The sequence below is a fragment of the Ursus americanus genome, chromosome 2 (genome assembly GCF_024610735.1).
Source record: "Ursus americanus isolate L20-20 chromosome 2, mUrsAme1.1.p, whole genome shotgun sequence".
Lineage (NCBI taxonomy): Eukaryota > Metazoa > Chordata > Mammalia > Carnivora > Ursidae > Ursus > Ursus americanus.
The window spans coordinates 55,452,690-55,475,875 of NC_142128.1; the positions used below are offsets into that span (position 1 = coordinate 55,452,690).

General features: G+C 37.6%; 1 protein-coding gene across 1 annotated transcript in view; it reads left to right on the plus strand.

Annotated features, from left to right (window-relative positions):
• USH2A (usherin) overlaps positions 1–23,186 on the plus strand; it is a 676,006-nt gene that overhangs the window by 276,160 nt on the left and 376,660 nt on the right. Inside the window, exons 26-29 of the mRNA XM_045809720.2 lie at positions 2,769–3,042; positions 7,499–7,702; positions 7,827–7,907; positions 10,678–10,872. Of these exons, the coding sequence (XP_045665676.2) occupies positions 2,769–3,042; positions 7,499–7,702; positions 7,827–7,907; positions 10,678–10,872 (754 nt within the window). The remainder of the gene's footprint in view (positions 1–2,768; positions 3,043–7,498; positions 7,703–7,826; positions 7,908–10,677; positions 10,873–23,186) is intronic.

Below are 23,186 nucleotides of genomic sequence, written 5' to 3' on the forward strand. Positions count from 1 at the left end.
GCTTTTCAGTTGCAACAGCCAGTTTACTGACCACCATGGGAGAACCAATATAAGTATGAAGACTAGTGACACACAGAGTTTTGAGCTTTCCGATTCCTTCATTCAACAGTGTTTCTTGTTTATAGGATTTGTGCATAGGTTAGATGTGGAACATGAAAGAAAAAGAATGTCAGCACTGGAAAACACCACAACCTGAAGGTCTTCAGAGTCTCATTCTTAGAATGGAAAGAAACATAATCTCTTCATTTTCCAAACTCTCGACCTATAGCTTTTTTTATGTGCCAAGTGTGGTTTCACTCTCGTGACTCAGGAGAACAAATACATAATTACCATGCTTCCAACCAAAGTTAATACTTCTATCTTTACTCTAGATTCTATCCCTTCTCCTGCAAGAGCTTGTGCTGTGAATTTTCCCCTTTTTGTTAGTTCCAGTGTTCCTTCTGCATTGGATCTTCTCCCTCAACATATAAAATGGTTGAGCCTCATTTATTTTACATTTTTTTCCTTTTGACTTTGAAAGTTCTTCCTTTGTACTTTCCTTCCTTTCATAGTCTGTTGCATTGAAAGTAATTACTCTGGTTATTTCTACTTTTTTTTTATTATCACATTTCTGTCCTCAAAACTACTGCACATTATGATTCCTGCTCCTACTACATTCCACTGCAGAACATTCTAATGTTGCCAGTGACCCCTGCACTTTCTAGTCTAATAGGTAATTTTCAGTCCTTATCTTACTTGATCTTCCTCTATCATCTTTTTTTCTTAAAATATTCTTCTCTACTGACTTTCCAAAATACTAGTTGCTCTTGATTTTCATTAAATCCTTATGGTTTCTCCAAGAAGATCGTTGTCAACTTAAGGAATTACAAGGAATTACATCTACTCTATTTTCTTCTTAAAATGTCGGTCTGGCTGAGGACTCTATAATCTCTCACCTTTTCACTGCTTTTACACTAACTAGATGATCTTATTTATCTTCTCACAAACTTTTTCTATTTTACTGGCCTATCTTTATGTTTGACTGCCTCAAAAAAAGTTTCTTCTGGATGTTTACAGACATCTCAAACTCAGTATATTTAAAATTGACCTCATTTCTCACTGACAATGATAATATCAAGTCTTTCTTCCCTAGTGCTTTCCATATTGTGATGGTGGTAAAACACACCCAAGCAAGAAAGAACATAGGTATCCTTGACTTCCTTTTCATTCATCTAACACATTCAGCTATTTGCCAGTCCTGCTGAGACTTTAAAAGCTGAGTTGCTTTTAAAAATATCTCTTTGACTGAGTTTTCACTGTCTTCACCATTGTTACCTGTGTTTCAATGGTTCTCAAATTTTTCTCACAACCGTAGTGATTCCCTAATAGGTTTCTCCAGTTCCAGTGCAGCTTTCATTTCCAGTACGAACTTCCTAAGACTGGTAGGGTAAACTTTCAGCACAAGATAATAGTGGAAAGAATATAGCCTTTAGTGTCAGACAGACAAGAGAAAGATGTACGTTTTCCATATCATCAAAATCCGCCAAAACTTTGCTTCTACATACCTGGTGGGACTCTTTCTAACTCCCCCCACCATATGAATCCCATCTTACCTAATTTAGTCTTTTTTTCTAAACCTAATTAGCTCATACATATCTCCATGCCGCTGAATGTGTTCATCTCCCTTTGTTGAAGGATTCTCCATGAATCCTACATACTTCCAAACGTCTTAATTTCAACCTTTCTCAGTTCCCAGGGAACAAAATATATATCCTTTCCTTGCTGTCATTGTACCCAGTTCTTCTCTTGGTAATGGTATTACCCTAAATGTTTGCCTCTGCTATTGGGCAATGTGATTCTTGGGAACAATGTTTATCTTTTAGCAGCAGGTTCATGGAACATAGTGGGGGACTCAATATTTATTGAATGAATGGATTCATGACTGCTTATCTAATGTACTTCACAAAAAATGATATTTACATAGAAAAACTAATTATTTTTATCTGGAATTACTTAATTTCATTTGACATGATCTCAAATTTTTAAGTATCCTATTTTTGCTGGTTTGAGTTCTAACAAAATAAAAACGTAGTAGATAAAATAATTGTCATGTAACATTTTGTTGAGAAACATATGGAGGCATTTCCTTTACCATGAAAATTTGGGTAAAATATATTTGTATTAGAAAATGACACCTTAATCTAAAAGAATACACATAGAAGCAATTACGTTCGTTAGAGATTTAGAATAATAAAACTGAAATATTGAATCAAAATCCATCTTACAAATTTGAAATTGAGTTCACCAACCGCTTAATCAGGCTTGACATTTCATTTTCTTATTGTCTTGTCATATTTTTCCCCCAAATTAAACTGATATATGAAGTAGTATTTTCTCATTTTCTAAAAACTCAAGTAAAAATAGAGTCATAGTTCAAACTATTCTCTTTAGTCATTCAGTCACTTATGCCAGGGCTTAATCTTACCTGTGTTGCATACAAAAAAAATAAATAAAGTTTTTGCCTACATTATGTTGTATCACATTGTATAATCATTACTGGGTATGAATTTGTTTGACTCAATACAACATTCTTCCCGTCAATTATAAGCTTGCAAAGTACTCCATTATGTGTTACTCCAGTCCCGCTTAGAATAAAGTAGAACATTTTTATAGAGTGCTTTCAGGGAAATTTGTTGCTTTTCTTCAAGAAATTGACCTTCTGCTCTCTCCCAAACTGCCATTCTGCAGTCTTTTTATATACCTATTTTCTTTTTTAATGTGAAATACAGATGGAACTGAAGAGTGGAATATTGAGCTTCCGGTTAAATACCAGTCTTTCCTTGACACAAGTGGATCTATGGGTCGGGCTGTCCTATTGTGATGGAAAGTGGAATAAAGTGATTATTAAAAAGAAAGGTTCCATCATATCAGCAAGCATGAATGAACTGAGGAAGTGTGTGTCACAGTCCAGAGCCCAGCCCCTGATGGTGAATTCCCCAGTCTACATGGGAGGAACCCCACAGGAGCTGCAGGACTCTTTTAAACACCTGAGTTTGGAACAAGGTAAAGTCCATCTGGAGGAATTCCCAAATAAATACAGCTCTGGTCCTACCAGGTTTTAGTGGGTTTGTGTTTTAAGATATAACAACAGAGTCAGGTTGGAAGCAATACCTACCTACCCCTTTTTTGCAGCTCTAAAAAAAATCAGAATGTTTCTTCAAATAGTTTTGTATGTTGCCCTTAAGACCGTGCCCTCACACCTGTTTATAATCAGTATACTTATTCTAACTTGTCTTCAGCAAATATAATTGTAATTTATGTATATATTTCCTAATGTGTTTTCTGGGTCTTTCAGATACTGATCATTTTCTGGTGAAAAACACAAATTAGGTATTGTGCACAACTAAGAAAAATGGCATTAAATTCACTGGGATTTTTTTTCTGACATAACTGCTAATTGTCTCTGCATTTCCATGGAGCTCTATAGCAAAACACATGAAAGGGTGGCTTTAGTTGAATTTTAAGCATACTGGTGAAAAACCTATATTTCATTTATTATTAATAACCATGAATGAAAGAAAAAGTGCATGAATACATGACTTATAACTAAAGCAAGCATTTAACTCATATAATGAATTTGAGCATAATCAGAGAAATTATTAATTCAAAAAGGCTAACACCTGAACGTATGCTGTGTGCAGAATTCATGGTTCTGAAAGCTTTACATGAGAATAAGTGAGTCAGCTCTTCATAACAAGCCCCTGTGTTCAATATTATTATTTAAATCCCCGTTTTACAGATGAGGAAACTGAAAAGCAAAGTAACCTGCCCAAGGTCACATGGCCAGTAAGCAGAGAGCAAGTCTTTCTGTCTCAGGCTGCCTGGTATCAAAATCCACTCTTCTTATTATAATCAAGTGTTTTCTTTAATGGGCATTGGCCAGTGTTCCTTTTCTACAAATTGGGGAAAGCACAGAAACTTCTAGTTTGCGACTAAGCATGCTCCCATGTAGAAAACGTTCTCTACATATTTCAAAATCTATGTACCACGAATGGTTAAAATTTCCATGAAGCAGTCTTTGCCTATTTGGTAAGTACATAAAGATTTAAATGCCTTTGAATAGAAAATATATGGCAAGCTCTAAGGAGACTTTTAGAAGGGTACTAGTAAGGAGTTAATGAATATCTGGGGTGTAAGACAGTAATGACATTTTCAAGGCACTTAAGATGTAACAGCAGCTAAAAATATTACATTCATATAAGGGCTTCTCCTGGTTTTCAGGTTTCTGAGGTTAGAAAGAGCTCGAAAACCCTTTATGTGAGCAAGATTACTTGATCCTACTTACATCTAGGAAAAAAATCCCCTGCATATGTCCAATTATACTTTGAAAAGTACACAAAAAAACATTACTATGATGGGCATAGAGACGTGGAGTTAGCCAAATATTAACTGAAATTATAAGACGATCATGATTATGAGTTTAACACGTCAACATAAACCCAATGGGGATAATTTAATCTGCACTATGACTAAATCTGTGAGACTGAAAGATATTTTATTGATGGGTAATACTAAATTTTTATCATTGCAGTATCATACATATCGGTGGTTCTCAAGCCACTGATAAAATATTGAAGTATAGTAGCTGGAACATAGTAAGAACTCAAGAAAATGAGCTGTCATTATTATTACTATTCAAGATACATTGGAATCTCCTGGAAAGGTTATTAAAAATGCAGATTTTATGACCCTACTCCCTAAGATTCTGACTCAGATGCTTTGAATGATACTTATCTATATAGGTAACTTCACGTTTTATACAGCGATCAGGAGAATATTCACCATATGGGGGTACTGCCTGTACGTAGTAAATTGCAATTAAAATTAATCATGTTCACTTATTGTATTTTTTTCCAATCCATTCTCAAATGGTCTTAAAAATGTTCTGTGCTTCTTAATTAGCAGCTTTTTCCAGAGGCTCTGCTTTGTGGTCATATTATGCTATTTTTTTTTCGTATCCATTAATGTTGTAATCTTCCTTTGAATCAAATGCAAATTAACTTTCCTCTGTAGTTTGGAAATGCTGGGCAACCTAATTTGCTGAAGATGTGTCACCTCAAATCATGGGCATTTACCTTAGAACTACCACTTGGGGCTATCACTTACCTGCAAGTTGGGGGCGACGGGGCTGTGGCACATGGGATCGCAGATTATGCTCTGACCCAAGCCCTGTGTGGAGAAGGCAGGAGTAGGGGCTGGAAGCCAGCCTTCCTACCAGCTAGTGCCCCCATTTTGGGCTGCCTCCTCCAGTAGGGCTACTGTCTTTCTGATTTGTCAACTTAGAATTCTGGGCCACCTTGTAGTTATTCAGAGGCCTGGGGGTGGGGAGTCATCTTTGATTCTCAGAAGGAAGCAAAGGAGGCATCTCCATCTCTCCCACAGATAGGCCCCTTTCCCCTCCTCCTATCCTAACACCCCATTCAAAATTTGAAGGTAACTGAAGAGTATTTCTGGTGGAAATTATTCTGATGGTGCAGAATTGGAAGAACGGTGACTTGATTGGACAAAACTCTCTGTCTGCTTTAAGCTAGCACAGTGAGGACCACAGACTAGAGCTCAGGATTTGTCACCTCCAAGGCCTGAGGCCGGAGTACGACTTCCTAAGGAGGATTAATACTTAGAAGCCTCATCCGATGACTCTCTGGACCTTTTTCTTTATCTCCAGAATGAAGGAAGTCTACCTCTGGGGCCTTTCCCAAATTTAAAATTCCATCCCATGAATTGATTCTTAAGGCATTTCTTAGTTATAATTTTTTAAATTGTAATGAAATATACATAAAATTTACCATCTTAACCATCAAGTGTACAGTTCAGTGGCATTAAGTGTATTTCCATTGCTGTGCAGCCATTGTCACCATCCATCTCCAGAACTCTTTCCATCTTGCAAAGCTGAAGCTCTGTGCGCTTTAAACAGCAATGGGACTTTTCTTGTAACAGCACTCAGGGGTTTGCCAAAGCTACCTTTCCACGGTTCGCATTTTGTTGGTAGAGAAGTGGGGTACAGAGAAGTTAGGTAACTGAACTCCGAGCCATCGGAAAATTGCTGCTGGTAAAGAAATCAGAATTCTTAACTTCTGAATTTTCAAGCAGTTGCTTTCATACTGAGCTTCATTGCTTTTATTTCAACTCAGCCAACTTATTGCGTGTCTACTGTGTGTTCAAGATAGATGAGCAGTATTGATCAGTCGGGCCTGGAGGAATGCGAATACTAGCAAAGACATTTTAAAAGGAACTAGGCTGCAACTTAATGTGTTAGAAGACATAATAAAACATCGTATAAATGCTGAAGAGAACAATATGGTCATTGTTACTATTAGCTTATTTTACTGTTAGGCATTGCATTATGTTTTATTTTCTCTTCCTGCTGATGTGCTTTCATCTTGAAAAGAGTGAAGCTTTTGTTTGGGGCCTTTCAAACTTGACAGCATTTTGTTCGGAAAGAGCGTGTGTGTATACTGTCTCAAACTCAGTCTGTCTCCTCTTTGACAATTTTGTGCAGTGTTCTGGGCAGAGTGCTGCCAACCCTCATTGAGCTGATCTCTGTTTACACAAAATAGCATGTAATTCAGAGCCACTGCTACTTCCTGGCCGACTGGATGCCCTCCGGTCCTCTAACAAGAGAGCAGAGCACCCTCCTCATTCATTTCTTCTGCATTCCCTGGTAAACTTCCCAGAACTCCCCTGCACCGTGGTCGTGCTAAAGTCGACTGGGTAGAATACACATTCCGAGAAACCTGCGGGTGTTGCCATTGCCAGAGCGGAATGTGCTACCTGGTGACCCACTGTGGAGAGTCAAAATTATGGAACTCAGGGAAAATGGTGGCGCGTAGTGATGGCTCCTTCCTATGCTGATTTAACTGGGACTTAGTTCTATAACTCTGAAATGATTCTAACGGAGTTCATGTCAATATCTCAGGATTCCAGTATAATTTGAAACTACCTTCTCCCTCCCACTATCTTGCATAATAATCCTCAAAGGGTATTTTTCCCCCAGTGAGTTTGTTGAATAATTGTGCTCCTTCAAATCTTATTTTTAGCACTAAAACAATGATTTATATAGGTGACGGAATTTTCCAGAATTGAGGGACATGTGTCTACCCCTCTACCATAAGGTCTAATTGCCTACATTTTATTTCATAAGAATAAACAGAGTGAGAAAATGTGAGTCTAAAGAAGTATAATAAATACTTTCAATCGCATATAATCCAGCTGAATTATAATGATCACCTTATATGTTTTTTTCAAGATAACATAACTCAAAAACCTCCTCGTGACAACTTAGCCTGGTAAAAAGCAGAAGGAGGCATAAAGGATTTTCCAAATGAGACTCAAAAGTTTAAAAATTGTCTCTACAGCAGCCCCCACACCTCTTCAAAGCGTAGTACTGCTGAGGACAGAAATGATTGGTAATTAATGACTCAAGCCTTTTATGTGATATTAATCCCTTACTGTTTGCTAGGTTTCGGTGGTTGCATGAAGGATGTTAAATTTGCACGGGGTGCTGTCGTTAACTTGGCATCTGTGTCCAGCAGCGCTGTCAGAGTCAATCTGGATGGATGCCTATCAACTGACAGCATTGTTAACTGCAGGGGAAATGACTCCATCCTGGTTTACCAGGGAGAAGAGCCTAGTGTGGACGACAGTGGTCTGCAGCCTTTTACAGGTACCATGGAGGTGCTCTAAATTAAATGTTACATGTCTCCCACTTGTCGCCTCTTCCCTCCCTGCCAGCCCACTGCTAGTCCGTATGAATAATATTTTCATCTGTCTTCCTATTTCCATTTAAGAATACCTGTATCGAGTGATAGCCTCACACGAAGGAGGTATTGTATACAGTGACTGGAGTCGGGGCCGTTCAACAGCAGCAGGTAAATAGTATTTCTCTTAAAGTGGATACGTGCACACACATGCACATGCTTGTGCATACATGTCTGTGCATGCAAGGAAAAGAAAAGACTGTATTACCCTGACGCAAGTAGCGGGTTGGTGATCTTAGGACAGAGCGTGGGTTGGTTTGCGAATGTCAGTGTTTAATGCTGAGGAGGTCAGTGTTTTGATTTCTCAATTCTTTAGTAAGTATTCGCTCAGGCTTGATGCTTTCCTCTTCAAATGCAGAAGGAAGGAGATTCAAGTTGACTTAAGGATTTGATAGGCCTGTATCTATGGTCGTGTATCTAAGGAGAGGAAACTTTTACAGACTGCATAGAACCCAAGAAGCTAACGTCAGGATTGATTACCGTTGGGTGGGGGCGGCACCCTCTTGCCTCTCTCCCACAGAGGGTACATTTGAAACCATACCCTGGTCGGAAGCAGATGTGTCTTTTATCGCATCATGGCAGATGTTTGCCGTGGTGGTGACAATTAGGATCTTCAAATGGCTCTCCCAAGATAGAAATTGCTGATTGGTCTAAATTTCTTGAGTGGAGGGGAAAAACAGCAGGAGATAGATTGTATTAGATTGGATCTCCGACAACCAATTTATAAGTGCTCTGGGCTTCTCACAGTGATCACAACATCTTCTCACGTGATACCATCACAAGAAGGCATTCATCATGCAAAGTTTTGTGAATCAGTAGCCTTTTACCATTTGGGGTCAAATATTGGTCAGGGAGTCAAACACATTTCAAAAGACTGCCATTTATGTCTCTTGAAGGAAGTTTATCCTTAAGTCACAGTTTGTCTAAAGGTGTGTTTTTCAGCAAGATATTCTCTCATTATTAACCAGGGGCTACTAACACAGACAACTTTGAGAAATCTTCTTTATCTAAGATAATTAAATACTGAGATGGGCTACTAAGAATAATTTTCAGAGCTCTTTGCCTACAGATTTTACAGAAGAGGACAACTTGACACTTTTCCAAGATGATTTAAATTGTCATCTATTTATAGGCAAGACTTCAGAGCTTGGAGAAAGCTGTGATATAAAATATTCATTTGTTACCAGTATATCCTCTGCCCCTATCTCGCCTCCTCTACTTTATTAACAAATACACTCTAGGGGCGCCTGGGTGGCACAGCGGTTAATCGTCTGCCTTCGGCTCAGGGCGTGATCCTGGCGTTACGGGATCGAGTCCCACATCAGGCTCTTCCGCTATGAGCCTGTTTCTTCCTCTCCAACTCCCCCTGCTTGTGTTCCCTCTCTCGCTGGCTGTCTCTCTCTGTCGAATAAATAAATAAAATCTTAAAAAAAAAAAAATACACTCTAAAGCCCGCTTTCAGTCCCAGTCAGCAACGTAAATAGGTGTCTAGAAAGTGCATTGCTTACATAGCTTAATAGTCCCCATTTTGAGTATCACCGAGAAGGTATGCAAAGAGAGCTCTGAATTTATAGCAATGATCTGACCACAAAGTCTTATGCCATAAATTCATATTTACAATCTGACCACAATAAGCAGCTACATGCTCCCAAGGGTTGGAGAATAATTGCGCTATTTAATTATTTTTGAGTCAGTTTTGCTCTGTCCCTTATGAGAAGGCCATCTGTTAGACGGCACTGTACGTTGCCCTGTACCACATTTCAGAACTAATAAAATCAACATCACTCCCGCTGTCCCTTTGCTCGCATCTTGATTGTGTGGCCTGTGGGTTTTCCGTAGGTGCCCGTGGTGTTTTAACAGCACAGACAGTGGTTCTCCGCCTCTGGGCTTCTCCCCACCCTTTACATTCGCTTTGTTTCCTTTGAAGCTGTCCTATTTTATTGGTCTGAACGGTAAAGTCAGAGAAGGAGGATATTTGATGCGGGAAAACCAGAGCGATCCTCCATCGACGGGGCTCGGGAGTCCGCGGGCAGCTAGCGCCGTCCTCTCATCCATCATCCTGCCATGGAGTTTCTTGGGTTTTTCTCAGCGTTCCCAGAGCAGTCGGCTGTGATGAAGTTGTTACTGATCAGAACTGTAGAAATCTCTAATAAATAGTTAAAGGTTATGGATTTTTAAAATTAGGGGACTCGGCTTGTGAGTGAGATTTTGCGGCTCCTTTCAACTTCCTCATTTTGTGTTACGGTTTCTGAGATACACTGAAGAAAACATCTCTGAAAGTGATTTTTGTCTAATCTCAAGGGCGCCAGTCCCTCTACCCCCCAAAATGCAATTAGGAATGTATCCTGTATATCATATCTGGTAGAACTGTGCTTTTTCAAAATTAATTTGAAAAACAATTGAATTTGGAAAATTAGATCAGTTGTTCAAGTACAAGACAATCACCTCTGTGATATTTTTTGGCTAATACGCTGAAGATATAAAAGTGTCAAACCACTATGTATAATAACAGTCTAATTATCTTGCTGCAAAGGGGTATATCATTATATTGTTTGAACTTGTTATCTGCCTACCATCCACCTCCTTCTTTATGAGCGATGTTTAAAACATGTCTGGTACATTAAATGTTTTTGGAAAAACTGGACTAGACTTGAAAGAACGTTATGTCGATGGAGTTTTGATGGTTTTGAAATATCGCTTAAACTGAATGGCTCAAGATGTGCAGTCATATTAAATCAATGCTGAAAAGTTACAACTCTAATAAATTGTATTTATGCTAATGGTTGAGTCTGATTTACTGCGGCCATTAAAAGTGAAGAATAGGGGCAATAGTCTTCTGAGAATGGCCATTTTCCCTGTTTTCTCTTTTATTCTTTCATAGCTCCACAACATGTGCCAACTCCCTCAAGAGTCCGCAGCATAAACGGATATAGCATTGAGGTGACCTGGGATGAACCTGTTGTGGTGAGAGGTGTAATTGAGAAGTACGTTCTGCGGGCCTACAGAGAGGATGACCCCCGTTCACCGCGCATGCCCTCTGCCAGTTCTGAGCTTGTCAATACCAGCACCCTCACAGGTAAAGGTGATTCCTTAGGGAGTAGATTTTATTAATATTCTTTTTGTTTTGACTTTAAATAAAAACACTCTTCAAGGGTTCCCCCCCCAAAATGAGCTATTCATATATTTTGCCTGATTAAAAACAGCAAGAACCATCTAATGAGATGGAAGCTTATATCTACTCAGGATAAAGAGGATAATTCTATAATGTTAATGGGCTCTCATGTATAGCTTCATCACAAGGTTGATATCCTCTCCTCCCCAAGAGATAAGGTCACAGGTGGCTTTAGCCCTTAAACACTCCAAACACCTCCTGTAAGTGTCCTATGTATACCTATAGGACCAGCTTACCTATTTCACCATGCAAAAACGTACTCTTTGGGACTAGCCCAAGTTCACAGCGCCATTATTTATTGGAAAATTGTTGATTAAACCTAATTATGTCAAGGTAGAGGAGTATGAGAGCACCAGCAGTTTGACTGGCAAACCAGTGAATCAATTTCTCACAGGGCACTATGCCAGCCATGCAGAACGATGGCAGGGCAATGTGTGCGTACATCACACGCATGTCCCCTACTCAAATGCATGTGCAGATAGTAAGGCAGCAGTTTTCAGGTTCATGAAATGTTAAAGCACATTTAAATGGAAAGTCAGATTTAAGCCTTTGACCAAAAAAAAAAAGTAAAATGCATCAACAAATCTGATAGAAAAAAATATTCCTCTGTCAAAGAATTTTATACCTTGAAAAATTATATGGATTTTAGAGTATAAACTTTATTATCTTTCAGTATCTATGGGTCAACCCCATCTTGCCTTTACTTCCTTCTTTAGATTCCTGAGAAACTACCACCCAAATCTATAACCAATTAAACAAAATTTCACATCTTCCAGTTCCTTCTTCCCTATTTTACCCACCTGATGAAACCCAACCAATGAAGCTCATAGTTTGCCTTTGCCTGGGCTGCACGTTAAAGCTAAGTGGGCTGGAAAAAAAAACAAAAAACAAACAAAAAAACCCAAGCAGTTTGTCACTACAAATTCTCAGTCCTCATTTTCAAATGTGCATTCGGTAATGATGCCAACCCTACCATATTTCTATAATAAGCTCCTTCTCCTATCCTCCTCATTTAATATTTTAGATTTTTCCAAACTGTCTAAATGCTAACCTCTCTTCCTCTTCCAAATCAACTGATGGTCTTATGTATTAGATCATCTTAGACACCTGAGAAAAAACAGAACCTATTATATAGGATTTCTGTTACTCTTACTAGCAAACATATATATTAATTGCATTTTTCTGAGCAGTACGGTTGTTATTAGGGGTTAAATGCATTAATGTTTACTAAAATATTTAAAACTTTTTGCCACATTATAAGCATTTGCCATCATTATCATCTTTATTTTTTACTTTTTTCTTTTCCTTCCTGTTTTTACAAAGCTTTCCTTATGCTATAAAAAATAAAATCTTCAAAAGTCCCCTGGACCCCAACTCTTCCTGCCTTTTCAGAGATGTGACCAGTAGCTTCTCTCCCTCCCAATCATATTTTAACTTCTCTCCATGATTGTGGCTCACAAGCTATGGTTCACCAGCATCAACAGCATTACCGGAGACCTTGTTGTTAATGTAAATTCTCCAGCCCACCCACACTGAATGCTGAATCAGCAACTCTGGAGGCAGAGCTCAGCAATCCTTGTTTTAATAAGCCCTCCTCATCTGACACTGAAGCATGCCAAAGTTGGAGAACCATTGCCCAGATGGATTCTTCCCACGACCATTCAAACACTATCAACCCCCATTGTTAAATATAAACAAGCAGACAATTACTTTTGAAAACCATCCTTTTATCTAAATTCCTTTCCAACTATGGCTCCCTCTCTCCTCTTTCCAAACTTGCTTCTAGCAAGAAGTATTTATGGATGTTGTCCCCATTTCTTCACTTTATGGGGCTTCTGTGTACTTGTTTTGCTAAGGACACCAACAACTTCCTATTTACCTTTGTAAAGAACACTTCACAATCCTGGTCTCCACTGCTAACATCATTCTACATAGTAGATTTCTTACCATTTCTTGAAGTATTTCTTTGCTTCAGTGACTCTTCTGTTTACCTCCCAGTTCTCAGCCCCTTTATTTGGTGTCCTTTTCCTACTCCTTCTGAAGCTCAACTCCACATTTTGGAGAACCGCAGGGTTTAGACCTAGAATCTTTCACTCTCTGTTTTTCTACAGTCTTGTTCCAGGAAACTGGAGTAATATTTACCTTGGAAGAATATTAAAAATATTAAGTATTATGATATCCTAGTTGTAATGCTTTTTAGCTATGTAAAGATGTAAAAATCAGTTAACACTTGTGTGCTTCTGATTCCCTATAAATCAATGGGAATGAAATAATTACCAACTTTATAGAATAACTGTCAGGATCAAATGTATCTATGCATATGTAAAGCACATAGGACAGCACTTGACACGTGGATTGCACTGTGTAAACGTTAGCTATCAGATATTTTAAATGTCTGTAGCACAACGCTTAACATATAGTTTCTCAACAAAGGACAGTTATTTGTATACTGCCAAATGTATGCCAAAAAGGCTGTACAAAATATACTTACATGAATAAGCACAGCGCAAGAGTGTACATTTCATTTCATTCTAGTTGAACAAGTTTTCTTTAGAGTTTAAAAAATACTTTGTAATTTTTCAAAATATATTAGAATATGGTTTTAATCTGGTTTATTTGATTACTAGAGACATTAAGTATTTTCAATGTTTACTGGTCATCTGTACTTCTTTTATGACATTCCTAGCAAGTTTCATTGTCAATTTTTCTGTTGGAAGACCTGCATTTTTCTCATTGATTTAAAGTATCTCTTTACATATGAAGACTATTATACTTATGTTTGACTTATGTCTTGCAACCCTCATCATTTTTCTTTTATTTTTATTTACATCTTATTAAAAAATTTTTCTGTAGTTAATATAATATTTGAAAAAAATTTTTGTTAGTTTTTTGTGGGTAATTTGAAATAAAAACTATACTCTCCATTCAGGATAGACTAATACTTGTTTATATTAGAGATGCCATATTGATAATATATAATGCATATTCTCTGAATTAGTAATTCTAAATTTGAGATAAAATCATATCAGAAACTGGGAACAGAGAGGCTTTACAAATTATACCAGCCTCTCTTAAGATTCTGAAGATTATTCAGAGGAAAATAAACCCCCAGATTAAAACCAGTACAATATATTATTGGATGTTGCCATAGGGCATGTCAATCATGTGAATGGTACACAGAGAAAATAAAATTAGAGAACCACTGACCAATTATTATTTACTTTTATATGCTCAATCTGTAGAAAACTAAGGAAAAAGTCTCAACTATCAATGCAATTTTTTAAATTTCTCTTCTGGAAACTTGCTTTTTCTTCGTCTTTTCCTTTTTCTTATTACTTTACATTCATTATTTATATTTTAATGTTCAAAGTCACATTATTTTAATTATAACTCTATAAATAGAATCTAGTTTGATTTAGTTTTATATTCAACTTGAAATTGAATTGGGAGTTTAGCTCATTCACATTTATTTTTATAATTCATACAATTGCACTTATTTCTGCCATCATAGTTCATGCTTTCCAGTTTTGTTATTGTTCTTTAATACTTTTTTAAACAATTCTTTTATTTTTTGTTCTTGCCTGTGTGGACTATGAATTCTTTAACTTTTTTCCCTCAAGAGGTTTTAAAGGTATATCTGCTGTTCACAATTGTGAAATCAACAGCCAAGGATGTATGTACGAAGTAATCTTAAAGATTATGGAGCATTTAACGGTAAAGAGGAAAGAATACCAGGAAGTGAGGCAAGGGTAAGGAAGTCGAGTCAGAGAGCTGGATTTGGTGGAGATGCGAGGCGTGTGGAAATTGTTAGTGGCAGGTGCTTTGTTATTTGGTTGCGATAACAAGGTATTGAGAGAGAAACATAAGTAAAGTAGGTCAGGGCCCGTTTTGTGATTGATCTTGAATTAATCCCCCTTTAGCATTTCTGAAGTGACTTTGGTGAGATTGTAATGTTTACTTTTGGTTGTTAAAGTGGTATTTCTTTGACTGAGACAATGCTGGTGCCGGATACCCAAGGTAATTTAGCTTTTTGGTTCACATAAGGTTCTTTACCGATGAAGTTATAGTAAAATGTGTTGGCGTCTTCTCATATTTCTTTCTGTTATATAGCGAGCTCTTTTATTCTTCAGACCTGGGTCCTTCTTTGGCTTGGAAAGTTTGCCGTTGTAAGTATCATTGTTACTTCTGGTAAGAAATAGCAGTTTTCAAGATTGTCTCTCTTTGCAGTCCAGAACGCAGCGTGAAGAGTCAAATCAATCTCGGGTCAAATTCCAGCTCTGTCACTTGTCAGCTGTATGATCCCAGGCACACTAAAAAACATATCCCTGTATCAGAGTTTCCTCACCTATAAACATTTATGTTATGGAATTGTTGTGAAGATTAAAAAAAATGAATTGCCTCGATAGAATATTTTGCTCAGGAACAGGCACATAGTCAATGTTCAACCAATTAGTCCTTATCTTTATACACCTTGGTCTCTGAATTCTAGGCTATGACTTTGTAATTGTTTCCCTTTTCATATTCTGATTTTTCACTATCGATTCTGCTCTTTGAAACTTCTAAAGTGATTTTTAAATTTTTCTATCTCCATCTTTTCCATGATCTGCATTTGTTTCTCCTCTCATGCAGCTCACCTGGATTTCTGCCTACCTCTCAGTATTCTCCGTTTTCATCCCTGTCGTTTACCACTCTGGCTTCATGGACTCCAAGTTCTTTTAGATCCTATTAGTAGCATGAAACTGATGAGTTAAAAATTTTGCAGGTTTCCTGAATTCGGTCTTCCCCAGAACATAATAGTCTGTATTGGAATTCTATGCTCTCATCTTCCATTTGAGTCACAGATGTTCTTCCTGTTGGTTAAATGCACCCCCAGCTCCCACATCCACAGTTCACTGGTCCCATCCCTAAATTTACCTTCAGACTGAGTGTTTGCTCAGGAAAATCAAATCATTTTTCAAACACCTTACTAGGCACTTAGTTTCTGTTAACAAAAACATTTACTGGGATTATGCCAGGTCAGCTGAGGTAAAATTGCAGTAGCTTCAGGGCAATGTATAGATCTCAACACCTTTCTCCCCAGTATTTGATGAAGGAGGCTGAGAACCTATAGGCATTCTGTACTCAGCTGGGGGTTGGGTTTGCCCTAGGCTCTCCTTCCAGTAGTCCATTTGTTTTTGCTTGGTGTCCTTCCAGGTATTTCTAACTATTTGGTCATTTCATTGGTATTCTTGTAAGGTTGTGGTTCTCCACCATGGTTGCACGCTGAGCTACCTAGGGAACTTTAAAAAAATACTGGTGCCCAGGCTCCACTTGCAAAGAGTCTGATTTTTTGGTTTAGAATGCAGCCGGGCATTGATATCTTTAATGTCTGCAGATAATTCTGTTGTACAGCCAGCACTGGGAAACACTGTGAGAGGGAGGAGAAGGACACCGTGATCAAGTCTCAATTTTACACAGAAATGTTTATGGCAATTTTCACCTCCCAACTGAAACTTGAAAATGTAGGACAAAAAAAGATAAATGTCTATATAAAAATGATAAAATGTTAAAATTAAGTAGATAATATTAGCAAAGGAAAATCATAGAAAAACAAAAATTAAGTGCCTGAGTATTGGGAAGAAGTGGGAAATTATAGTCACACAAAATGCAGAAAGCAGAAGGGAAGAAAATGAATATTAACTAAGAGCCCTGGAAGAGTAGAATAGTGGTGCAGAATATTTACCATTCATGAATTTGGCTACCAGAGGATTAAATGAGATAAATCCCAGTAGCAGTGGAGAGTCCACGGGTTAACAGCCCCACTCAGGAGCAAATGGGCCCCTTTGGGCTACAGGGTCTGGATTCTGTGCCCTCTGAAGGCCAGGGTTCAGAACGGGGAGTTCTTGAAAGTTCATTTCCTCAGCTGGAGCCTCAGGGTAGAAAGCCCTGCAGTTATCACGCCAGTGTATCTTTAGACTTGTTGCAAAGGGCTCCAATTAACTCTGCTAGCTTTTGCTGATTTTCCCTCCAGCCCTGTTAACATGCGAAGTTGCTTCCCAGAGAGACAGTCCTGGCATTTCCCTTCAAACCAAGGGCTGCTCAGAAAGTGACTTCACAATTCGATTTGAAATTATGTCAAGAATGAGTGGATTCAAGAATCTGCACATATACAATAATTTTCTCTTTTTTTCCCTTAAGATATTGAACATATAAACTCATCTGCATAATTAGTATAGCATTTGGCATAGTGCTAGGGCTATAATTGATACACAGAAACTATTTTCTCTATTTCATTGTTGCATTGCATTCAGCTAAAGCCTAGGAGTTATATATTCCTTCTTCAAAATAATAAATAATAATAATTAATGATATTTATTATTCACTGTATTTTAGTAGAAGAACTGATCATAATCTTTCAGATTACCCAAATAAATCTAAATTTATGGAGAAAAACAAATGAAAGACATTTTAATTTATAATGCAACTAATATTACAGCTTTTGCAGCTAAAATTGGTTCTGTCCTAATATACAATAGACTGTAATCTTCTACTTAAAGAAATTGGGTTGCATACTGAAGTTCTGTGTCTTGGTTTTCTTTCTATTCTGTAGCCTGGTACTAATAATGAGTGATTCTCAACTCTATTGGTCATAAAGGGATTCCTGGATTGCTTGTAAAATACAGGTTCTTGGGTCTCCCACACAAGAGTTTGTATATTTGAGCTAGGGTTTGTAAATCTGCATTTCACAGAGTGCTCCAGTTGATTTCTCTTGAAGAAGGTCCATGGGTCCCATATTAAAGAACATGGGACAGGGAGAATAGTCATGTGAGAAGGTATTATCTTTCACCAGCTGGGCTTGAATTTATCCCTGCTTTGTTTTCTCCTGCCCCTTGTTCCAACTACATTAGATTTGAAGGCAGAATAATGCTATGCGCAAGTGGAGAAATAGAGGCAGTGTTAGTAGGGTCTCTGACCCTTGAGGGCAGTGCTTCTGAAAGTCACCCAAGGAAAAGAAATGAGAATTACTAGAGATCCTGGTAAAATCCAGATTCTAATTCAGTTGATACGGAGATAGGTGTGAGATTCTGCATTTCTAAAGAGGCCAACCCTACCACCGCCACACCCCATGTGTCCAGTAGAAAACCAGGGAGCTCAATATTTATATAAGAAGTAGGAAAACAAACAACAAGTTCTAAATTTCAGGATACACATTAGGTTTAGTGAAAAAAGATCCCAGTGCAATTCATCGTGTGAAATGTAATTGTAACCTTGTAGTAGAATCTTATCAGTTATGTATTTAAGTTACAAATATTAACTACACATGAAAAAAAAAAACACCTTTCAAATAATGTCACAGGCAAAGGATGCTGTCTAATCCTGAAGTTGCCAGTATCTGTTATCTGGGAAGAATGTGCAAATAATTTTAGGATTTCCCAATCACTGACAAAAAAGTAAAACTAATTGTTGGAGTGCCTACAAGAAGAATGGAAAACCAAGAGCCCTAGAGAATCCTTGATTAATGAAAAGTTAGAAGCATACACAAAACCAAATGTACTATACTTTATGGACCATACAAGGAGTTGTCAAGGGGACCTTAAATCATAAGTGATTTTTGCCTTATGCCTGACTTTGGAACTTAACCCCAGCTGTCAGTCCCTCACTAAGTGAGATGCTACTCTTTCTGCGGTTGTGCATGTATATATATGCATATGTACATATATACATATGTTATATATAAGTTATAGTAATATAAACTATTATTATACTCATCTGAGAAATCTGCAGAGAAATGATTATAATAAAAACTTCAGGGCACCTGGGTGGCTCAGTTGGTGAAGCTTCTGCCTTTGGCTCAGGTCATGATCCCAGGGTCCTGGGTTCAAGCCCCGCATCAGGCTCTGACCCTGCTTCTCCCTCTGCCGCTCCCCCTGCTTGTGCACTCTCATGCACGTGCTCTCTCTCTCTCTCTTTCCATTAAATAAATAAATAAAGTCTTAAAAGACAAACGTCAATGTTTCTTTTTCTATTCGGTTGGGAATTCTTACTTCACAAGTGTTAAAACTGCCTATGGGTGCTTTTTTGTGCAAGCATGTTATGTTTTCATTAGACAATAAGCTCCAGAAGTCAAGTATCATATTTTATGTTTAAGTCTTGTTCAGTACCTTGCTCAAGGTAGACGATCAATACACTTTTCTTAAGTGATGAAGAACTAGACAAATGAACAGATGCAGCTTTCTGCTACTACCTCTGTAGTTAATGAAATGTTAATATTGTTACATCCTGCTGAGTTGCGTATTGAGCTAGTGGTTCTTACTAAAGTCTCATCAGTGCTTTAGTTCTCTAATTTTAGGAAATAATATACAGAATTATCACAAGTTAAACATATATTTGGAACTTAATATACATATTCCCAATGGAAAAAAAAATGTTGGTAGGGTAAATAGAATTTAAAAATTAGTTCCCAAATTTATACCTCATAATGGAACTCAAGTGTTATAATTTGCAATTAAAAATACTGGAAGCCTATATTGCTATGATGCTGATAATTACAGAGCCAAAAATATTCATTTATTAGAAACAAAAGCATTATCTACTCTGTTCCAGGCTAGTACTAGATCCTACCTTTATCATCTGTTTTTATTGTTGTTTCTTCTAATATTTTTTATTGTGGTAAAATACACATAACAAGCATTCTGCTTTTATACCATGAAAATATGACCTCTAAAGTAGTATGTTATATTTTTTAAAAATCAACATTTTATGGGGAAAGATAATAGAGATGAGTTTTCATTTTTATTTAATTTCACTGAAAGGATCCAAGTAACAGTGACTTAGACAAAATTAAGTTTTTCTTTTTTCTGTAGTAGATATTCACAGTTAGTCAACGTAGGGGCGGGATGTTCACAGTGCCAGGGACTCATACACTTCTGTCTTTTTGCTATGCCATCCTAGGGAGGGGACTGCTGCCTCATGGTCCAAGATGGCTGCATGAGCTACAGCAATCCAGTCTGGTTTCCATCCAGCAGGAAGCAGGGATGGTTGAGAAAAGATATGCATATTCGCTTCAAAGACATACTTCAGAAGTTATTCCTCCACCTCTATATACTTATGTACATACTAGGTATAGTCCTGTGACTATGAACTTAAGTCTATAAATTTAAAATTCTGTGAACTACGTTCATAGTCACATGGCTATAGTTAGCTGCTGAGGAATGTTGTCCTTAATCAAAATAGCCATTTATCCAGCTATCATTTTATTGTACTGTGGAAGAGAAGGAAAATATGTAATAGGAGGACACTTAGTGGTCTCTGCCACAACAGGCAAACTTGAGAAGTAAATTTTAAAAATTCATTTTGATGGTATTATTAAAAGATGAATTTTGAGGAAGTCTTTGCCATTTTTATAGTACCTCATAAATTAATATTCCATGTTTGTAGTTTAATACAAACTATTTCTTTAAATGTAAATCTTGAAAGAAATGGTCTGAAAAACGTCACAGGACAAAAATATGGCCTATGACATAAATAGTAAAAATAGAAATGATGTAATGTTCTGCTTAGCGAATGTAGAAGAATTTCATTAGGTAATGCAGTGTTGATGAGTGAATAGTTTTGTCTAACTCTCCTGAATACATAATGTGCCTGAGCTACTCGTACATTGTGAGATCTTCAGATAGACCTTTCACAAGTTATTCATTTCCTTTTATGCAGTAAGAATGCAGGATGCGGATGTCTTTTTGGTAACATGTTGTACCATGGTTAAAAATGATGGTGACATATGAATTTTGCTGCATAGTGATAATCAACCAGGCACATTTGTAATACTGTCATAGTTGATAGAAATACGTCCAGGTTGCCAATCAGATTTGATAAAGAGAAGAGTCACCCCCAATTTTCCCTTTCCTAACTTCTGACCATTTTATTTATGTATTGCATTTGGAACTAATCAAAAACTATGTGTGTGTACGTGTGTGTGTGTATTTGTACCAATGTTGTACTCAAAAGCACACACATACACACTTGCACTGATATAGGATTTCTTATGAATCAGTTGTTTTTATAAAGGAATATTATAGACATATACACTTGTTCATTTGGGGGGATAAGTATGTTACTTTCTGTTTAAACACAGTAGGATTTTAGTAATAAATTCAAAATTTTAAGAAATTTTAAGGTATAATTTTAAATAACTTGCTATAAAAAGTATGCTATTCTTTTTAGCGACATTATTTCAACCCATCTTTTTTCTTCTTGAAGAACGAGGGTTTAGATTGAATAGCAAGGAGGATAATCTTGGAGACAGAAGACATAGGTTCTAATCTCAGCTCTGCTGTTGGGTTTGAGCAATACATTCTTCTCTCTGCCCTACTGCAGCCCCATCTGTACAACAGGATAATAGTATGGGAGGCCCTCTGCAGGGGACCTGGGACTCCCATCGATAAGGGATGACTTTCATTTCTCTTTCTTTTCTTTTCTTGCTGTCTCCTTGCCTGCCTCCCCGCTTATTCGAGTCCAGTGTTTTCTTGGGGAGTCCTAATGATTCCAGTGTCAGCCCCTGAGGTTAGATGAAGAGTTAACATGAGTGGATGGCTTCAAACCTATTGCAGAATTAGAATGAAAATGACAGAAACTATAGTTCTTACCACGAAGGCATTGATTAAAAATTTGAGGTTAGATGGAAGCCTGCTGAGAGATCTTAAATGGATAACACTTTGGGGTCAATTAAAATCCCTGTTTAAACCATTCTCAAAGACTGGGATTAGACCCTATATTTTATAAAGAAAATAAAAGAATACAAATTTTTTCCTATTTGTAAGCATCAAAATCTGTTTAGTTTTTTGATCCAAGGTATATGACTTTCTATAATCCTGACTAGAAGTTTTAAACAAGAGCAGAAAGACCCTTTGAACGAAATTAAATGCAAAAAATTAGTTTTTGAGTTTTTGAAGGATTACCATAGGTTTAAGGTAAGGGTGTTTACTGTTCCACTTTCTGCTTAAAATAAAAACTGACTTTCATTTTATAAATATTAGAGTTCGTTATTCTCATTTAAAATATTACCGAAAAATGCAACAACAACAAATTGCCACCTTCCTAGGCTATTAAGAACCAGAGTAGAAGCATCCTGGGTGTGTTTCCAGATCTCTGTTAGACCATTAAATTTTCATCCATATTTAACAAATGTCATTATTCAGTTTCATGGGGTCACTGTGTCAAAATGTCTGTGTTAGAACTTTAATTTATTTTCAGAGGTTCCTTTAAGTGGGCAGGAAGCATGGCATGTTGGATTGATTTACTCTCTTTAATCCATCCACTGGTTTGGTTTGCAGCTCAAAACTTATGCTGGGATGTATCCTTCAAACATTAGAATTTATCAGCACCACAGCCAAATCTGACACCAGAAAAGTCTCCCTCTCTTCTGCTTTCCTTCCTCTGGCTGGTTTTCTTTTAAAAGGTGGGTTCTTCCATTATGTCTCCAGGTAGCGGTAGCAGCCTGCCTGTGTGGTATCCCTTACCAGATGGCCCTCTTAATAAATGCCTTGCTCTTGCCCACCCTCACTTTCTTGATCCAAATATGAAATGCCAGCAAATAAATAAGAGCATTGTACTCTGATGAGTTCTCTTGAGATGAAGAGAAGCCCTGGGGAGAAGAAGCTAGAAACAGCTTTTCTGTTTGCTGGACTGCTCCTAATTACTGCCTAGTAGGTAGAAGACACTGTTTAGATAATATAGAATTTAAAGGGAGAGAGAGGGAGGGAGGGAGACAGAGAGAGTCAGGGAAAGAGGGAGTGTGCATATTATTTCAAATGCCTTTGGTAACACGAAAATACTCTTGGATTGTTCGAGTCCATTTGAAATATCGTGCATGATCTTTGTGAAGGGACCCCAGACTTTGGTCTCGGGGTAGGCAATTGCTGTGTGCAGATTTCACCGCCAGACTAAAAGTGCAACAGAAATGAGTGGGTAATGAGAGCAGAGCAGCCAGTTCTTTAATTGAATTAAAAGCTGGGTGACATCAATGCAGACACCTGTCCAATTACAGACAGGCCAAGGTGTTTACCATTGCTGTACAAGCGACTCGAAGATGACAGAAATCTTTCCGCCCACAGATTAACATAATGAAGGAGAACAGATTACAGTGGATGCCGGATGCCGGCCAAACACCTAGGTTGGCAGCTGGGGGTGGGGTGGGGGAGGGAGGAGGAGTCTGCTCAAGTATGTAAATAGAAACGGGCTTT